Raw genomic sequence first — 20,151 nt, 5'->3', positions numbered from 1 at the left:
TGCTGCCTGGATCTGTGCTGCCTTGGGATTCTGAGAAGTGCCACTCCTGCTGCCCTGCCTTCCCAAAAAGCAGCTTCTCCACAGCTCTGATCGGGCAGGCGTGTGGCTGCTGCCTGCGTCGGGAGGGAGGTGGCAGGATGGATACCGAGCAAGAAGGAAGGATTTGGGCACAGGGGTGGAAGGAAGCATGAGGAGTGTGCAGGTGGAGAGGAGGGCTGGCTCTCAGTGCTGTGGTTCATGTGGCTGGTTGGCACAATGCCAGCCTGGCATGCAGGGGTGACATTCTCCCCTGGGTGCTGGCTCGCAGGGATGCAGTCCCTGGTGAGCTGCAGGCTCTGCTGGCTTGGAAGAGACAGGAGGGGTGGAGGTGTGGACCTCTGCCTCCTGAGCACCCCCCCGAACACTACATTCCTCTTGTGCTTAGCACCTGCACGGGTTGTGCCAGGGTTGCAGGAGGCTCCTCCTGCCTTCCCAGAAGAACTTGGAAGAGGTTATGTCAAAACTGGAGGTTGGGGAAGGCAGCAGCAAGCAAAGGTGACCCCAGGCCTTCGTGGAGTTCATGCTCTGCCCCTGCTTCCAGATAGTTTCCATCTGCATTCCTGATTTGAAGCTACCCAGAGTGAACCCCCAAACCAAGTTTTTGTCTCTGACTTGCTGATCTGGCAAATGGAAAGCTCCACAATCCACACTGACCCACTTCCAGCACTTAATCATTGCTATGTGGCAGACCCTGCAACTTTTCTTTTTGCCTCTGAGGTTTGTTTTCACTCTTTTCATTGTTGGCAGGACCCGTCCCAGGGCAGGGACCTCGGTGGCACTGTCCCAATGTGCCCCTTGTCACTGGGAGAAGCAAAGGCTGTGCCTTTAGTCATGGGATTGCTGGGACACATGCACAGCAAATGCTTTATGTTTTCACCAGAGGCTTCTGGCTGGATTTATTAGTCATGTGGATGAGGAAGGCATCTGAGAAGAAGCTTCCATCCAGCTGTTGCTGGGTCTTGGAAGGGGGAATAGGTAGAACAAGAAATGAGACCAAAAAGAAAAGGGCAAGAAGGAAGTAACAACTTCAGGGAATGTGATAGTTCAGGAAAAAATTGATTGATTAAGGGAAAAATTGGTCTCTAGTGAAGTGACAATGACCTCAGTGAAGTGGGATCCTGTTGCTTCGTGAGCAGGCAGAGTTGGGTTTGATTTATCAGCCTGGCTGTTGAGCCAAAGTCACATCAACAGCCAGCCAGAGTCGTCTTCTGTTTCTGGGCTGTGCTGTCACCACGCCTGTCACACGCTGTCACACCTTGTGCCTAGGTGCAGTGTCAGGAGAGGTATCCCAGCATGGCTTCTGGCTGATCAGTGAGGTTTGTTTGTTTGCTCATCAGTGCCTGGCTTGTCCCATCACCAAGGTGCTGCGTTTTGCCGTGGGTGTTCTGCCGAGTGCCGCCTGCTGTGCTCGCCCACAGCTGGTCCTAACCACATCTGCTGACCCTTTTGCTCTTCTTCCTCTCCTGGTCTCTGCTGCAGGTTGGAGGCTGGCCGGGAACACGTCTTACCCATCGACTATTACTTTCCACCTCAAAAGACTTGCCTGATCTGTGGAGATGAAGCATCTGGGTGCCACTACGGAGCCCTCACTTGTGGTAGCTGCAAAGTCTTCTTCAAACGGGCAGCTGAAGGTAAGGCATGCAGAGGGAGGAGGGAAAACCACTCCTGCCTCCAACTGTTGCCTTTTTCCACCAAAGCAGCCAGAGCCAAATACTGCTGACACAGGTTCTCTGGCAGTGGAGTCATTACCATTTAAGTGCTGATGGCATTTGCAGCATCATGAGCTGCTCTGCTGACGTTGAAGGAGGTTAAGCAGCCTTGCTTTAGGGAGCTGCCAAGCCAAAGGGGCTGAGGCAAAAGTGGTGGGGACAAAATGTGGCGGGGTTCCAAGGAGAAAATTCCAGGATGGGTTGGTTTCTTTGTCCTGTGTTTGCCAGTCCACGTTGCAGGTTGCCCTCAAGAAGCAGCCAAACCAGTTTGCCAAAACATGGTCCTTTCAGTGCCTGATTGTCTCAGTGACCACCTTGGAGTGGCCAGTTCCTGCTTCTCCTCTTGGTTCTCAAGGGTGCTTTAAGTTCCCATCAGCCCTCCTCTGATCTCAGACCCACAACTCCGAGCTTAGGGGATGCTTTTCTTCTCTTGCATCCCTTTCAGGTCACAGCAGAACTATCTGGCCATTGAGAGCCATGCTCTGACCTCAGTGTTCATGAGTCCTCTCTCCAGCCCTTGAGAAAGCATCTTCTTCACATACAGCTTTGTAGTTCCAGGCTCTGCAGAGATAAGTGTTGAGCCCAGATGTTAACTGTCAGCAGCAAGGTCCTTGCACCATGCTGGAAATTAGCATGTGGCAGGACACAGCCCAGCAGCTGTGGGTCAGCAAGGTCTGGGAACTGCAGTGAAGAGTGGTGATTCCTTGGCAGCAGAGTGAGAGTCTCTGTTGGGGAAGCCTGACTGCAAACCACCATTGTTCCTTGGTGACATTGTTTATTCATGCCACTCTGGAGACAGTTGGTGTCACAGCTAGTGGCCTGCCCAGAGAGGGAGATGCCAGGGTCCCTGCTGGTGGCCAGTGATGAGAGATGGCAGAGAAGGCTTCTGGTTCTGGCTGGTATCTCTGTGACCTTCCCCTGTCATGCCTTGAGCAGAAGTCCCAGACGGATGAGCATTGACCTGCCAGTGCCAGAGCATTGCCTCTAGATTAATTCTGCTGCTCTCTGGATTAACTCTGACATGGTCTAGATTCATTCTGTCACTCTCTACATTGACCCTGCCACTTCATAGACTAATTTTGTTCACTCTCTAGATGAACCCTGGCATGGTCTAGATTAATTCTGGGTCTCTTTTGAGTAACCCTGGCACATTCTAGATCTAATTTGTCACTCCCTAGATTATCCTTGGCACTTTCTAGGTCAGTCCTGGCACTCTCTGGATTAACCCTGGCACATTCTAGATCTATTTTGGCACTCCCTAGATTATCCTTGGCACTTTCTAGGTCAATCCTGTCACTCTCTGGATTAACCCTGGCACATTCTAGATTAATTTTGGCACTTTCTGAATTGCATCTTGCACTTTCTAGGTGAACCCTAGCACTTTTTTGATTAACTCTACCACTATCCTGCACATTTTCAGACTGGATTTTTCCCTCTCTCATCATGCATGCCAGGAGTGAAGCTGGCAGCACTGTTTCAGGGAAGAATTGATGCTGTGCCACAGGACCACAGCATCCTTGTGTCGTGATAGGGCACTCAAGTAATATTAATAGATAATAAGCTTGGTTTATTTTTCCCAAGTAAACCATTTACAGACCTGTCTCTGCCATGCACCAGTGGCTGTGTGAGACCAGACGGCTGGGCTTGTGCAGCCAGAGTAAATTACAGATGCTTGTTTAAGTCAGCAGGTTATTATTGATTTATAGTAAGTGAATCTTGGCTCTCTCTGTCAGACAAACTGCTGATGAAATGCCCTGTATCTAGTGGTGAGGTCCTGAGGTGATGCCACTGGGGTGAGCTTTGTCCTGCGTGGTGGTGAGTGGGTGGGTGGCTGGTGAGGAGATGAGGCAGCCTGGGCTGCTGGTGCTGCCCTTCGCCGTGTGCTGCAGTGGTGTTCGCTCTCTTCACTCTCCTAATTTAAGTGGTGTTTATGCCTCCTCGTGGTTTTGAAGCCTCAAGGTATGGCAGAGGGTTAGAGGTGTTTGGTTGTGTTAGGCTCAGGCAGCAGCAGCCCTTTGCCTTTCCTTTGGAGGAGCGTGAAGTGAAATGTGCCTGCAGTGAGGAGCGGCAGCGATGGGGCTGGACTTGCCTGGTGGTGAGGTTTCACCTTATGTTACCCTGAGGTACATGGGTAGAGTCTATTTTGGGGAAGAGGCAATAAATCCTAGTCCTTTATAAATACTGAATGCAGGGCAGTGCTAGGTGGTGATTGCTGTTCTGACTCTTGGTGGTTTTCCAGCAAGATCTTTCCTTCTTAAAGTGGAGGAGCAATATTGAAAGCTGATATTTCAGCCTGTTCTCATGTTTTAAAGTCCATAAAGTGCATCTCTGAAAAACCTTAGGTCACCTTTGGAGGCTTTTCACAACAGCAGATCAGAAAACTTCCCCAAGGGGAAGGGAAACCTTTTCATCTGCTCTTGTTACCTTCCTGTGACTGGTGTGAACTGGCTGCCTCCCATGGGCAAGGAGAGGTGATGGACAGGGAGCTGAGCAGCAGCACAAGCAGATCACCTCGGAGGGAATAGCTGCACACAAAGTTTTACTCTTCTCTTGTTCTTTGCCTGAGGTAATACTGACTTGACTTGGCAGTCATTCAGGAGTATTTAAGAAGGTTTTATAGGCAAAACCCTGACTTGGAAGGGCTGAGAAAGGGAAAAGACTTAATGAAAATGAAGCCAGCTGTTGATTCTTCTTCCCTTTGGAAGCACGCTGAGGGATTTGTGTGCTTTCCAGGAGATAACTCCTGCTCTGATGAAATGTTTGGACAGATTTGAGGGTTTGAGTTGTTGTTGTTTTTTTTTTGCAAGCTCAAATCCAACCAGTTCTTCCAGCAAGGTGTTGGAAGGGTTAAAAGGAAAGACATGAATGTTTTCCTGCTCTCTTTCTATCAGCCTTTGTGATTTATAGACCCTCCCAAAATGTCCAGGTTATATATAGGACAGCTCTAAGCTGTGCCCTGCAGATCATTCAACTCTGCTGTGGATTTCCTCACTTGTGAGGTGGCCAGCCTCATTTTTGTGATCAAACCTGCCATTTGGCTCTCCCTTTTCCATCTCCCCTCTCTGATGTCAAGTGCTAATGGCTGAGGGTTGCTGCCTTAACGAGAAGTGCTGCTCCTCTGCCGCAGACATGTTCACAGCTTGCCAGGAGGACTCCTCCTCCTGATCCCTCTTTCTCCTACAGTAACAAAGATGTGGGAAGCAAGAAGTGCATCCACCTCAGCACAGGTTTTGGGTTTTTTTCCTTGACACAAGAACGACTTCCCATGGTTAGGATGGTCAGCTGAGTTAAAGATGGGAGGATTTGGTTCTCGTGGTGCCCCCCTTGTCCCTGAAACACAAAACTGCTTCAAGCGTCGCAGGCTTCCAAATCCATTGGCAGTCCAGGGGCTCCTGTTGTCCCATCCCATCCAAGAAAGGAAGGATTTTTGTATCCCCTGCACCCATCCCTGAAAACTGGTAGACCTTCTTTATCCCTTCAGGACTGCCTGAGATCTGAGGGCCACCTCGGTCAGTTCAGAGCTGCCTCTGTGCAGCATTCCTGGCAGCGCAGGCCTGGGATGCCTTCAGCTACCTTCTTGCTGGGGCTGCCTTTAAATAGCAGGGAGCTAAATGAAAAACCCCCACGGAATCTGGCAGATTTCCCAGAGGGCTACCAGCCAGGCTGCACAGCACTCCGTTCCCATTCCCTCTCAGTCACTCTCCACGTGGCTCATTGCTCCACATCCTGACCTGCTGTGGGTTAGCCTTGCACCAGAGAAATGTCACTAGGTCAGCTCAGCAGTTTGCTGCCAGTTTTCAAGATGACAACAAGTCAAAGTGATCCCTTTTTAAAGACCATCACCACGTTTTGAAGTGCTTTGCTCTCCTTGTGGCTGAGCTGGCAGTGTGCAGAAGAGTCAGGTCTGCAAAAGACTTTGTGGTGCTGCAGTGCCACGGTGCTCCTGCTTCACTGGTGGGTTTCTCACTGCTGGCCTTAGAAATCTGTGGGAGTGGAAGATGGAACAACAAGACCTTTGGAAGGGTCAGCAGGTGTAGGGATGTTCTCCTCCCCCTCTACTCTCCCCTGCTGAGACCTCACCTAGAATACTGGGTCCAGTGTTGGGCTCCCCAGTTCAGGAGAGGCAGGGATCTGCTGGAGGGAGTCCAACAAAAAGCTATGAGGATGACCTAGGGAGCTTGAACATCTCTCCTGTGAAGAAAGACTGAAAGACCTGGGGCTGTTTAGTCTGGAGGAGAGAAGGCTGGGAGGGGATCTGGTTCACATCTATAAATACCTGAGGGGTGGCTGTCAGGGTGAAGGTGATGATCTCTTTTGGATGATGCCCAGTGACAGGACAAGGGACAAAGGGTACAAGCCAGAACACAGGAGGTTCCACCTCAGCACAAGGAGACACTTTTTGGGGAGGCTGCTGGAGCACTGGAGCAGGCTGCCCAGAGGGGTTGTAGAGTCTCATTCTCTGGAGACTTTCAAAACCAGCCTGGATGTGTTCCTGTGGAGCCTGCCCTGGGTGGTCCTGCTTTGGCAGGGGGCTTGGACTCAACGATCTCTGGAGTTGCCTTCCAACCCCTGACATTCTGTGGTTCTGTGAAAGCTCAGACCCTCCTGGCACAGCCTCCTGCCAGTCTTCTGTGCTGCCAGCTGAGTGGGATTACTTTCTTCTCCCCTTGGCACCCCCAGCTCTGCTCCCCAAGCCTGGTCTGTCAGCAGCTGCCTTGCTGGGTGCCTGGAGGGACAGCAGTTGTCTGTCCTGTGCTGCTGGTGGGCAGCTGCTCACTGCCTCAACTTGTGCTCAGCAAGCCAGCAGTCATCAGGCAGTCAGATGTGACACTGCCTGGGGTCTGAAGCAGGTTGGCTTCAGGCAGGCTCAGGAAGTAAAACATTTTTGGTTCTGCCTTGTTGCCAGAGAGGTGAGCTTTAAAACTTTCAATTTGTTTTTTTTCCTGTGGGATTTAAACATTTTTAAAGCCTTTTGAGTTTGCACAGTCCAATAGTTGGTTAGCTTTAAAGCTCACTGTTTAGCCTGGGAATCCTCCAGGCTGCTTGCTGGATTGTGTTATGGAATGGTCTAGGTTGGAAGGCACCTCCAAAGGTCATCTAGTCCAACCCCCTCTGCAGTCAGCAGGGCATCCTCAGCCAGATCAGGCTGCCCAGAGCCTGGTCAAGCCTCACCTTGAATAACTCCAGGGCTGGGGCCTCAACTACCTCTGTGGGCAACCTGTTCTAGTGTTCCCCTACCCTCATGGGTACCTCCTGTCCAGAGGTGCTACCTGCCCATGCTCTTAGCCAACATTTGTAACTTCCCTGCCTGCCTTTCTCTGGCTAGCTCATGTTTTCTTGTTTCTGGTTCCCTGGAGAGCTTTCCCCTGCCCTTCCCACAGGACTAGCTCACCTTCCCAGCCTTCCTGGCAACTGAGGGCTGCTGAGGTCCCTGCCCCAAGGAGGCAGCTGGTGCTGAAGCCTGCACAGTGTCTCTGGGGCTGAGTACTTTCCTTCTGCTTTCTTAAATGCAGGTAAATGCAGGTGACTATTAAGGAACCTACTTTGCAAAGACAGTTTATTAATAGAGGCTTAGTGCTGGCTCCTGAGAGCTTTGTGGCTGTGCCTTCTTACTCTTGTTTTGACAGGGGCATAGAGTGGGAACTTAGGAGTCATCCCAGGACCAAACCCACAGGCTCAGCTCTTGCCACAGCCCAGCTGGTGGAAGGAATGGGGCCCAGAGTTTTATGCAGAAGAGCTCTGGAACCCCTTTGGTGTTACACAAGACCCTGGGGATCCAACTTAGAAGCCCTTCTCATGGCCCCCAACAGTCAGAATCACAGAACTGTCAGGGTTGGAAGGGACTCCAAGGATCATCTAATTCCAGCTCCCCTGCCATGGGCAGAGTTTGCCTGATGCCCTGAAGTACAAGGGTGGGTCTCTTTCAAAAGGCCTTTAATGGCTTTTCACATTCACAGTGCTAAGTCTTACTGCAGACTCTTGCATTGTGGAAGAGAAAGTTGCTCTGGGCACAGCGACTCGTGTGCCAACAGGCTTCTGGTTAAATAACTCCTTGGGATTGAGCAACAGAGCTGTCTCCATACGTCTTCACTCCCAGCTGAAGCTGGAGAGCTGCTCTTCCCTCTGCTCCTGACATCTGTTGCAGTCCCAGGGGATGAGCAGGAGGACTTGGTGGGGGCAGAAGTGCCTTCCTGCCTGCTGGCACTGGAAGGATCCACACCAGCTGGGTGTTCCAGTGAAGGGCACTGCCACAGCAGTGTGTTCATGTGTGCAGCAGAGGGGAGACCTGCAGCAGCTGCCTGACAAAAGCCCAGCTTGCTGGAAATAGCAGAGGGGTGCTGAGGACCTTCCTGCCTTCACTTCTCAGTGGCACAGCTGTCAAACAGCGGAGGAGGAGGGTGTCTGCTCTGGGCACGCAGCGCCAAGTGGGTAATCAGATCTGAGGCTGCCACCTTGCCAGCGGCCCTGCTGTAAGGGCAGTTAGTTGGGTGATTGGCTTTGCAGAGAGCAGGGCCACTGGGTAAAGCAGCAGGGGAAGCCTAAAGCTGAGAGCTGTGCCTACAGGCTGGCAAAGCAGGAGCCTCTGCTGCGGAGCGGTATGAGAGAGGGTCTCAGATGTTTGCAGGGCAGAAAAGGAAAACAAAAATCACTCCAGTGTTAAACTAAACGAAAGGCAAACTCAGCTCATTTATCTCTGCATAAAGAGCAGCTCCTTGGCAATGTCTCCTCTTGTGCAGAGAGGCACAGAATGTCAGGGGCTGGGAGGGACCTTGAAAGATCATCCAGTCCGACCCCCCTGGCACAGCAGGAGCACCTTTCTTTTGTTTAGTTATTGTTTTTGCTTAACAGTCCAGATTTGGGGGGGGTTAATCCCCTTTCTCCCCCACCTCCCTATTTCCATCTGTTATTCTCCATCTTCCTCCTTTTGTTTCCATCTCTTTCCTTTCCTCTCCATCTTCCTCCTTTCCTCCCATCTTCGTCCTTTCCTCTCCATCTTCTTTTCCCCTCATCTTCCTCTCTTCATTTGCATCTCCATCCTTTTCGTCTCCATCCTTTTCATCTCCATCCTTTTCCTCTCCATCTCCCTCCTTTCAGCACCACCTCCCCTGTCCCACCCCACATTGCATTTTCCCTTATTCCCCCAAACCCAGAACACCTGTGTCCTATTGCAGTCTCCTCCCACCCCAGGTGTGACCACTTTGCCCTCCCACCCGAGGTGTGACCACTTTGCCCTCCCACCCCAGGTGTGGCCACTTTGCCCTCCCTCCCCACTCCCCTTTATATTCAGCCCCAGGAAAGCAAGCCTCAAGCTTGCCCAACTGGGCAGAGGGATCCTCCTCAGATCATCCCTGGTGAGTGCCCCTGGTGTGCACTGGGTGAGTGGTGGAGGTGATCTAAAGGCCGGGGGGCCTGGTTGGCCCCCCGGCTAGCTAGGGCCCAAGCTTGATGATTGCTGTAACATCACCCACGGGTGCTGGCTGAGCTCTTCTCTGTTTAGCTGCTGTTTTCTGCTCACTCATGATGACCTTCAGTGCTTGGCAGAAGAGGAAGCTCATGGCAAGGTAGCATTGTGGTGTCACAGAATTGGTTTGGGTGGCAAAGCACTCCAAGATCATCAAGCCCAACCTTCAACCCAACACCCTTGTGGCCATTAAACCATGTCTCAAAGTGCCATGGCCACACTTTGCTTGAATGCCTCCAGAGATGGTGACTCCACCTGGGCATCCTGTTCCAGTGCCTGACTGCTCTTGCAGCAAAGAATCACCTAATGTTAGGGGTTGGAAGGGACTTTGAAGGATCATCCAATGCAGCCCCTCTGCTAGGGCAAGATCTCCTCTACCTGATCACACAGGAACACATCCAGGCAGGTTTTGAATATCTCCAGTAAGGGAGACTCCACAGCCCTCCTGGGCAGCCTATCCCATGATTCTGTCTCCCTCACAGGGGGAAAAAAATCCTCCTTGTGTTCAAGTAAAACTTCCTCTGCCTCAGCTTCCACCATTGCCCCTTGTGCTGTCACTGGGCATCACCCAGCAGAGCCTGGCTCCAGCCTCCTGGCACTCACCCTGCACGTATTTATAACCATTGACGAGGTCACCTCTCAGTCTCCTCCTCTCCAGGCTGCAGAGCCCCAGCTCCCTCAGGCACTCCATGTAAGAGAGATGTTCCATTCCCTTCAGGGCCTTTGTAGCCTTGTGCTGGACTCCTCAAACAGCTCCATGTCCATCTTGAACTGTGGGGCCCAGAACTGGGCAGAGTACTTCAGATGCAGCCTTGTCAGGGCAGAGTAGAGGGGCAGGAGAACCTCTCTTGACCTACAAGCCACAGCCCTTCTAATACACTCCAGAATGGCATTGCCCCTCCAGAGCTCACTGTTCTGTCCCATTGACCACAACTCTCTGACTTCTTTCCCTCAGCCAGTCCACATCCACCTCACTACCTGATCCTCCAGACCACATTGCCTCAGTTTAGCCAGAAGGATACTGCAGGAGGCAGTGTCAAATGCTTCACTGAAACCAAGATAAGCCACATCTACTGCTCCACCATCATCTATCCAACTGCTGATGTACTCATGAAAGGCCATCAGGCTGATCAGACATTACTGCCCCTTGGTAAAACCATGTTGGCTGCTGCTAATGACCCTCTTAAGGATAGTGCTGAGGATGTTTCCTCGTTACCTTTCTGGGGCTGGAGGTGATGCTAGCTGGGCTGTAGTTGCCTGGGTCCTGCTCCTTACCCCTTTTGAAGACTGGAGTCATGATTGCCCTCCTCCAGTCCCTGGGCACCTCTGCTGCCTGCCATGACTTGCTGATGATGGTGGGGAGTGCTATGGCAATGACCTGTGTCACCAACCTCACACCCATGGGCACATGTCCTCAGCACCCCTGGACTTATGGGTGCCCAGATTGCTCAACTGTTCCTTAACCCAGTCCTCATCAAGCAGGGAAGACTCCTTTGTCATGCTTTCCTCTGGTGCCTCAGGTGTCAGGGGCTCCTGGGCACAGTCTCCAGCACTTCTTTGTGTCCTCTGTCTCCAAGGCACCCACCTCGTTCAGCAAGGGCCTGCATTGCCTCTGCTGGTAGCTTCTCCTGCAATGTATTTGCAGAAGCCCTTTCTGTTGTCCTTGATCTGCCTTGCAAGGGTGAATTCCAGCGAGGCCTTAGCCTTCCCAGTTGCCTCCCTACATCCTCTGACAACAGTCCCATGCTGCTCCCAGCCCCTCCTTCCATGATCTGTAGGCTCTCTCCTCCCACTGAAGTGTGCTTAGCAGTTCTTAACCATGCAGGTGTCCTAGCTCCCCTTCTCAATCTCTGATCTTGCACTTGGAAGAGGAGGTCCTTAAGTGTTAACCAACTACCATCTAGTCAGGTACCCTGGAACTAACATCAAGTCTCTGTATGTGAGAAGTGACTTCAGACAAATGGAGCTCAGCTGTATCCCAGACACCCTTCCTTGTTCTCTGGTGCCAGTGGCCCCTTCTTCTCTGTAGGTTTGTGCTGGTGCCCAAGTGGCACAGCCATTCTGTGCATCATGCAGAGCATGCTCCTAGCTTGGAAGGGAGGAAGGGACACAACACCAACGTGGGTGGAGCAGGGAAGCTGTTCTTGCTGCTTGGCCTGGCACTGTGTCAGGTGCTGCTGGAGGTGCCAAGTGTCCTGGCTGTGGCAGCTCTGGATGGCTGATGTGAGGCACAGGTGGTTCAGGGTGGTTTGGCTTTGCTGGAGCAGTGACATGGTGAGGTCCTTCTCCAGGTGATGGGTTTGTTTCCCAAACCCTGTCTACAGCTGGGGATGGCAGTGAGGAGGGTGCCAGGTTTCTCCAGGGGAGCCTCTGTGCCCCTGGGGTTTAGGACAAGGTGAGCTGGGGACTTGTTGTGGTGCTGAGCAGGAGCAGCCTCACTCCCTGGGATAGGACAAGCAGCAATGGATGGAAGCTGCAGCACAGGAGGCTCCAGCTCAACACAAGGGGGAACTTCTTTGCTGTAAGGGTCCCAGAGCACTGGCACAGGCTGCCCAGAGAGGTTGTGGAGTCTCCTTCTCTGGAGCCTTTCAAGGCCTGTCTGGATGTGTTTCTTTGTGATCTGTGCTTGATTGTTTGGTCCTGCTGTGGCAGGGGGGTTGGACTGAATGATCTCTTTGAGTCCCTGCCAACCTGTGAATAGCCATTGCATGACCATTTACTTCCTTTTGCATTAATGGCTGACAGCTAAGGATAAGCAGTGCCAGGCTCTGCTTGTGCAGTTACCTGAAACTCCATCCCAAAGAGGTTATTTCGTGCCCCAGGAAGCATGCCCATGATGTTTCTGCAGAATCACTGTGGGGTGAGGTGGAGACTGCAGCTTAAAGCCTTGTGCTCATCCCAGCCCCTGGGCAGGGAGGTGACATAGCCTCAGAGGCTCCCCTGATGTGCCCAGTTTGTGCCTGGTGGTGCAGGTGGGCTGGCAGCTCCCCAGGCACTCAGCTTGGGGTCTCCCTCTACTCCTTCCCACCAGTGCCAGAGATGGATGCAGCTGCAGAACTGATCAGAAATGGCACAGCTGCCTCATCGAGCCAGGCTTGCACCCACTTCCCAAATCTCATCTCTTGCCTGGCTCTTCTCCCCTGGTGGGCACAGGGTGGGGGATGAGCTCACTTGTGGGGACACTGCCTGGAGCTAGGGGCAGAGAAGGGGGCTGGGGCTGGTGGATGTCCCTGCTCTCGGCAGAGGAGCCGAGATAAAGCTGTGTCTGACCCTGGGGCGTCCTTGTGGGGCTGGGGCAGTGACTGTGCTGCCTTCCCTGACTGCAGCCAGTCACTGGAGACACTTGACCTTTCCAAAGATTTGGCACTATTATTGTTGTAAAAATGCCATAGTTTAGACTAGGGAAAGGAGATAGGGAAGGAGCAGGAGCCAAGGGTGGAGGAGGGTGGTGCCACTGCTCGCAGGCGTCCGGTGGCCTCTGACAGCAGCAGAGCTGGCCCCATGGTCCTGCTGGACCCAGCCACTTGACTCTGAGCTCCAGAGCAATCCAGTGTCTGCTGTGGAGAGGAAGGAGAGCACACTCCCTTCAGAGCTGCCCATGCCTGGCAAAGTAGGGCGTCCACTCTTGTGTGCTGCGTGCGCGTAACGAGGTCGAGTGGAGAGAGTGTGGCCTGGGCACACTCCTTCCACAGCACAGAAATAACTCCAAGTAACCCAGTTTCAGCTGAAGTTGTTTATTACTCATCCTTCTCAATGAACTGTTGAAAGAGAGGATGGTGCTTGTGCTCTCTGGGATTTGGTGTCATAGCTGCTTCTGAGGCTTGTCTAAGTGTCCTTAGTGCTGGTAATGAGCGAGGGGAGGGGTGTGAGAAGTGGTGCTGAAGAGAACAGCGTTAAAAGGCTTTAGCAAGGTATCCTGTGCTGCTCTCTTGCCCCATTGTGTTTGCAGTCCTGACAGCTACAGCTGGAGGTGCTGTAATGACCAACTTTTAATGGGGAAGGTTCCAAGAAGTTCAGACATGTGGTACTTCTGCAGCTCCTGGGTGTTGCCTGGTGCCCACATGCTGAGGAGCTGGTTAGATGCCAAGCTTCATAGTGACTTTCTTGCAGCCCTTTGAGGAGAAGCTGTGGTGGAGTTTGCAGCTGGCACTGGTAGTGCAGTGAAGCCTTATCTGAGCCAGGAAGAAGCTGGTGAGACCTTTGGTGGACTTCATCCTCCCTAGGGTGTGGGAAGCAAAGTGCCCTCTGGAGCTGGGTGGGCAATGGGGAAGCCACAGCCAGTGCCAGTGAGGTCTGTGGTACTGGGTTGCTGAAAGTTTGGTTTCCTTTCTGATTCTGCTATCTTCAGAAGTTGTGGATGTGAGTATGGGAGGTAGGGATCTGCTAAATCACTGCTCAAACATTGGTGCATCTCTTCCAGCTCCCCCAGACTGGCACATTGAGCAGTTATAGCCAACCTCCTCCCTTTAATGATCTCTGGTAACTCCAAAGGGCTATGCCTGTAAGAATATAGAAAGCAAAGACTTGCAGGAAGATAAAAAGAAGCCTAGGCTGGATGTAGACTGATTCTCATGCAGGCTGCTGGTGCACAGCTCTATTATTGACTGAGACTGGTTTAGTTTGGAATGCTCTGAAGAACATCAGATAAGTTCTGATCCAGTAAATGTGTTCAGACTTGACAGGAAAACAAACGGTGAGTCAGGAAGGAAAAGTTCATTCTTGGCATGTCTGGCAAATGAGGCAGGGGGAAGGAGAAAAGAGCTGAGACATGGAGCTGTGAGGGCTGCTCTCTGAGCAAGTGGAAGGTGAGTCTGAGATGCCAGTGAGCCTGCTAATCAGTAACTCCTGGATTTCCTGCAAGCCTCCCTAAACTGGCTGCAACAAAGGGTCTCCCATACTGGGACTTACTGGTCCCAATTCCCTCCTGGCTGTCCCTGTGTGTAGCCCAGGACTAGAGTGACCAGTGCCAGCTAGCTTGGCAGCAGAGCTGGTGAGGCAGCAGCTCTCCATGCAGTTGGTTCCCCAACCTCTTTGCAATGGGTTAGTGTGGATGAGTGACACAAAAATCATCCCCAAGCAGCACTGTAAAGAGTGGTGGTTGTGGAAGCAGGGTCACTGCCTGGAAGCCATAATCAGCAAGCTGTGGGTAAATGCCATGGCAGGAGGTGTTTTGGAGGTGTTCTGGGAGAGGCAGGCTCATCACAGCCAACAGGCAGCAATAGATGTTTGACATTTAAAGAGAGAGCAAACCCATTCAGATCTCATTACTTTTTAATTGCTGTTTATTGACTGCTGCTGTGCTGCACAGTGCAGAGTGGGTTTGTGCTCGAAGATCTTGGTCTACAAGGCTCTGCCATGTATAGCTGAAGAGGAGCTCTGCTGCCTGGCTGCAGGCGAGCAGGCAGAGGGGGGTGCTGGGGTATGGTGAGACAACAGTGAGCAAGGATGCATTTGGGGCAGCCAGCTGCCCTGCAGAGTGTGTCTGTCTGGAGAGATGAGCCACTCCTGGAGCAGCAGAGGAAGACCTGTACTTTGTTCCCCCAAAAGGCACCAACTTCCAGCTTCAGTCTTCTGCTGGGAGTGGGGGTTAAACTGGGAAATGGGCACTAAAGAGGTCTTGTCCTTTGCAGCTTCCAACACAACTCTTCTGCTGGGGGGGGTAAACTGGGAAACCAGACCTTCTCTGCTGGGTTCCCACCTGCCATCTCCTCTGACTTTTGCAGGCAAACAGAAGTACCTCTGTGCCAGCAGGAACGACTGCACCATCGACAAGTTCCGGAGGAAAAACTGCCCCTCCTGCCGCCTGCGCAAGTGCTACGAGGCTGGGATGACTCTTGGAGGTACGGCCCCATGGAGCCATAGCATGCTTTAGGCTGCAATCCACATCCTCCCTGGGCAGCCTGATCCAAAGTCTCACCACCCTTGCACTGAGGAACTTCTCCAGATACACTCTGTCCCTGCTCTCCTTCACTGATGAAGCCTGGAGCACAGCCCTGTGAGGAGAGGCTGAGGGAGCTGGGGGTGTGCAGCCTGCAGAAGAGGAGGCTCAGGGCAGAGCTCATTGCTGTCTGCAGCTACCTAAAGGGAGGTTACAGCCAGGTGGGGGTTGGTCTCTTCTCCCAGGCAAGCAGCATCAGAGCAAGGGGACACAGTCTCAAGCTGTGGCAGGGGAGGTCTAGGCTGGATGTTAGGAGGAAATTCTTCCCAGAGAGAGTGATTGGCATTGGAATGGGCTGCCCAGGGAGGTGGTGAAGTCACTGTGCCTGGAGGTGTTGAAGCAAAGACTGGATGAGGCACTTTGTGCCATGGTCTGGTTGCTTGGCCAGGGCTGGATGCTAGGTTGGGCTGGATGAGCTTGGAGGTCTCTTCCAGCCTCGTTGATTCTATGATTCCTCCTCGTTATGGAAAGTCCCTCTGCAGCCTTCCTGTAAGATCCTTTCAGGTATTGGAGGGCAGCTCTCAGGTCCCCCTGTTCTGGATGATGTCCCCTGAGTCTGTGTGAGGGCTGAGGCAGCTGGGCTAATCCTGCAGCTAAAGGATGTTCTTGGCCTATTAGTAGTCAGTAAGTGACTGACAAAATGAGGCTGATGGAGCATGCTGAGCTTGGGGGAACATTTGCAGGTCTCTGATACCAAAGCTATGAATGCCATTAAACATTTGTGTGAGTTTGGGGAAACAATTCTATTCCTTAATTTAAAACCTGCTTCCTCTGGCTTCTCACTCACACCAAAGCTTCTCTGAGCAGAGCACTCCTGTTTTAAGATGATGTTTTCCAGGCAGGAAGGGACAGTTTCTGTTATAAAGGCACAGCCTCAGTTGCTCCTGCACCGCTGGTAAAGGTCCTTGGTGCAGTTTGTCTCAGCTCCCCAACCTGTGGCTGTGTCAAGACCTGCCCATATCCAAAAGCTGAGCTTTTCTGCTCGAAGTCTAGAAGCTGCAACGTAGATCACTGAGTGGCTCAGCTTCTGAGTTCATCTCATGTGAGCAGGAGAAAGCAAATCCCCTGAAAAACAGGGCTGATGGACCTGACCTTTGATGTAAAAGCCTCTGGCAGCGGAGTGGAGGGGGTGCAGAGGAGAGAGCCCCAGGCAAGGTCAGGCACAGCACAGAGTGGGGTGAGCAGCCCTGAACGGTTTGATGTGCCAGCAGGTAAAAAACTTCCCCAGCTGCTGGGGTGGGCCTGGCTGCCTGCTGGAGCTGCTAGAATGTTGCCTCGAAGAACTTCTGCCGAGCTGGCTCTGGTTGATTGCCCATCGAGGAGCAGTGGCTTTGCTTTTTCTCTGCAGAGCAGCTCAGATACCAGGAGCCATGTCCAGTGAGCAGGGCAGGAGCCAGCCTCTCCCCTTCTGCAGCAGCAGCTGGTCAGTCTGAGTGGTGGGGACACAGTTCTTGGGGGGATACAGAGATGTTCAGGGTGCTCCTTTCCTCCTGGTAGCAAGCAGGACAAGCAGAAGTCCCTGAATGCTGTCCTAAAACTCGGTGAGGTCAGCTTCGTGGGCAGGCTCTGGTGGGCTCTTCCTTCATGCTCCTGTGCCCATCACAGGCAAGCTGTTGGCCAGCAGCTCTGCTGTGCTTGGGGAGCGATGTGCTTGGCACCTGTGAAGGCACACAACGGTTTGGGAGCACCAGAGAGGTGCCCAACCCATCTGAAGCTGCCAAGCAGGCAGCTTGCTTGCTGAGGTGGTCTCTCTATCTCACTTCCCAACATCTCCTGCACCAGTTCTGCCATCCAGCCCAGCCTGGAGGGAGCCAGGGCAGAGCAGCTTGTCCTGGTGCTGTGCCCATGCACAGGGTGCCTCGTAGCAGCTGCTGGTGGCTGTTTGTGGTTGTGGCTTCCTGAGGAAGCAGGGAGACTCCTCGGGGACCCTTCCCTTGTCTGCCTGGGAGGGTTGGGACTGGGACGCTGCCACCGCCCTGCCCATGGGGTTGCTGGGCTCCGGAGCTAGAGGACAGGGGATGAGGAGCCAAACCCAGCTTCCTGGTCCACAGCCAGCAGAAGGCTTTGGTAATGCCATCCAAAACAAGCATGCTCTTGTTTTCCAGTGCTTTTTCCTCCCTCCCCCCCTTTTCTTGGTGAGTCTTCCTGAAGTGAAAGAAGAAGACATACATCAATATCACCTTCTGCAGGACACCCTGACAAAATTAATGCTAATCCTCATAGCTCCCATCCCCCACACCCCCCACCCCCCTTTATTTTTTCTTTCCCTTTAAGCAGTTTGGGTCACCCTGACCTGTTCTGCCTGGTCTGTTTTACATTTGTTTTGAATGTGGGTTTAAAGGCAATTGTTAAAAACATGCATGCTATGAGTTTGTCCACAGTTATTTCTGCCACAGGAGAGAGGCAGAGCATGTGAAAAGGCTTCCAAGCTCCAAACGGTCCTGGTTTTTAACTGCCTGCTAATTACCAGTCGCTTGGAGCGTTTAACAGAGCTGCCTGTGACCAGCAGACCTGCAGCTCTCAGTGCTGGGTGGGAGGAGGAGGAGGTGACACACCGAATACCTTCTTTAGGACTCTCTGCTTTGGCACAGGATGGCAAGATGTCGAAGCACTTCATTATTGATTGGGATCACTCTGACCTGCAAACTGAAATCCATTAAACAGAATCTTCTCTCCTGATCAGCACTGAAAAGGTCCAGGAAAGGAAAAGATTTTAAAAGGGGAAGGAAAAAAAAAAATAAAAGTATATATTAAAAGAGAAGTGATAATGCTGGTTTTGTGTGCTCAGCTCTGCTGCTGCCTCTGAGAATCAGGCAGGGTTGGAAGGGCACCACAAGGAGCAGCCAGTTCCAACCCCCCTGCCATGCCCAGGGACACCCTACCCTAGAGCAGGCTGCCCACAGCCTCAGCCAGCCTGGCCTTAAACACCTCCAGGGATGAGGCTTCCACCACCTCCCTGGGCAACCCATTCCAGCCTCTCACCACTCTCATGCTCAACAACTTCCTCCTCATGTCCAGTCTGAATCTCCTCACCTCCAGATTTGCTCCATTCCCCCCAGTCCTGTCACTCCCTGACAGCCTAAAAAGTCCCTCCCCAGCTTTTTTGGAGGCCCCCTTCAGACCCTGGAAGCCCACAGAAAGGTCACCTGGGAGCCTCCTCTGCTCCAGCCTGCACAGCCCCAACTCTTTCAGTCTGTGCTCGCAGCAGAGCTGCTGCAGCCCTCTGAGCATCCTCCTGGCCCTGCTCTGGACACACTCCAGCAGGTCCACCCCACAGCTCTCCCACCACACCAGCTCCTGCTGGGAGCACAGTTGGCTGTGCCAGCCCTGTGCGTGGGTAACATTGCCCTACACACGTGGCATACAGGGGCAACCAGAGCCCTCCAGCCACGGGCAGTGAGACCTCTCTGTCCTGCTCCAGCCCCTGCACAGCACTCAGCCAGGGCAGCTCTGCTGATCTGCTCTGGCTTTAAGTGCATTTTAAATGTGATATAGAATGTACCCTGGGCTGTTCCCATTGTGAGCATCAAGCACCTCAGCCAGAGCTGGCAGCCCACCTCTGCTCCATGTGAGTCATCTCTTGGGGGCAAAGCCTTACCTCAGCCAGAGCTGGCAGCCCACCTCTGCTCCATGTGGGTCATCTCTTGGGGGCAAAGCCTCCCCTCAGCCAGAGCTGGCAGCCCACCTCTGCTCCATGTGGGTCATCTCTTGGGGGCAAAGCCTCCCCTCAGCCAGAGCTGGCAGCCCTGCTCTGCTCCATGTGGGTCATCTCTTGGGGGCAAAGCCTCCCCTCAGCCAGAGCTGGCAGCCCTCCTCTGCTCCATGTGGGTCATCTCTTGGGGGCAAAGCCTCACTTCAGCCAGAGCTGGCAGCCCTCCTCTGCTCCATGTGGGTCATCTCTTGGGGGCAGAGCCTCCTCAGCGTGCCAAGTTCAGTTCATTTCATTGATGGCAGGACTAGAGACCTGCTGCAGTAAGTGCTGATAGCCCAAGGCATGAGTCACACCTGAGCACAGTCCTCCTTTAGGTCCAGTTGCAGAGATCACATCCTACAGGAGCATTTCTTGTTGATGTAGCAGTACCAGCAGTGGAGAATTGACCATGGTTTTGCCATTCAGTTGCAGCAGTTAATTATGCTCAGGGTTGTGCCTTATTTTTCATCCTGTCTGCCCTTGATTCCCAGAAACTGTATCTTCATTACAGCTTTCCTTGCTAGATTAAAAAAAAACCCTGCTTTTATTGAATTTATGTCTCTGCCTTGGATATTTGGTGGCTGTGACTTAATAATCCTTCAGTCTCCTGCACAGCAACCTTGCAAAAATTCCTTACTTCCCTGCTGCAAAGGTGTCAGGTCTTTGCTGGTGCTGTGGCTTCTGCAGTTTGCCATCCCCCTCCCTGGTGTGGTGAATGTGTAGGGACAGGGTGAGGGGTAATGGCTTCAAACTGGACAAAGCTCTTCACCATGAGGTCCTGGAAGGTGTTGCCCAGAGAAGTTATGGAGCCTCCAGATGTGGAATTGTTCAAAGCCAGGTTGGATGGGACCTTGAGGAACCTTGCCTAGTAGGAGGTCATAGAATCAAGCAGGTTGGAAGAGAGCTCCAAGGTCATCCAGTCCAACCTAGCACCCAGCCCTGTCCAGTCAACCAGACCATGGCACTAAGTGCCTCATCCAATCTTGAACCCCTCCAGGGACAGTGACTCCACCACCTCCCTGGGCAGCCCATGTCCTTGCACATGGTGAGAGAGGGGGGGGTTGGAACTAGATGAACTTTAAGGTCTCTTCCAACTCAAACCATTCTGTGATTCCATGAATGTCTAATCACAGTGTCAGCAGCATCAGTGCTTCCAGGCAGCAGTATCAGTCTCACAGTATCATCAGGGTTGGAAGAGACCTCACAGATCAGCAAGTCCAACCCTTTACCACAGAGCACAAGGCTAGACCATGACACCAAGTGCCACATCCAACCTTGCCTTGAACACATCCAACCTTGCCTTGAACGAGTA

General features: G+C 52.7%; 1 protein-coding gene across 1 annotated transcript in view; it reads left to right on the top strand.

Moving 5' to 3' along the window:
- The window catches only part of AR (androgen receptor), a 79,736-nt gene that overhangs the window by 36,343 nt on the left and 23,242 nt on the right, over positions 1-20,151 (top strand). Inside the window, exons 2-3 of the mRNA XM_064159025.1 lie at positions 1,519-1,670; positions 14,934-15,050. Of these exons, the coding sequence (XP_064015095.1) occupies positions 1,519-1,670; positions 14,934-15,050 (269 nt within the window). The remainder of the gene's footprint in view (positions 1-1,518; positions 1,671-14,933; positions 15,051-20,151) is intronic.

Source organism: Pogoniulus pusillus, chromosome 19 (assembly GCF_015220805.1).
Source record: "Pogoniulus pusillus isolate bPogPus1 chromosome 19, bPogPus1.pri, whole genome shotgun sequence".
In the NCBI taxonomy this organism is placed as follows: domain Eukaryota; kingdom Metazoa; phylum Chordata; class Aves; order Piciformes; family Lybiidae; genus Pogoniulus; species Pogoniulus pusillus.
The sequence above is the reverse complement of the archived record's forward strand: the minus strand, read 5'-3'. Positions and strand labels throughout refer to the sequence as shown.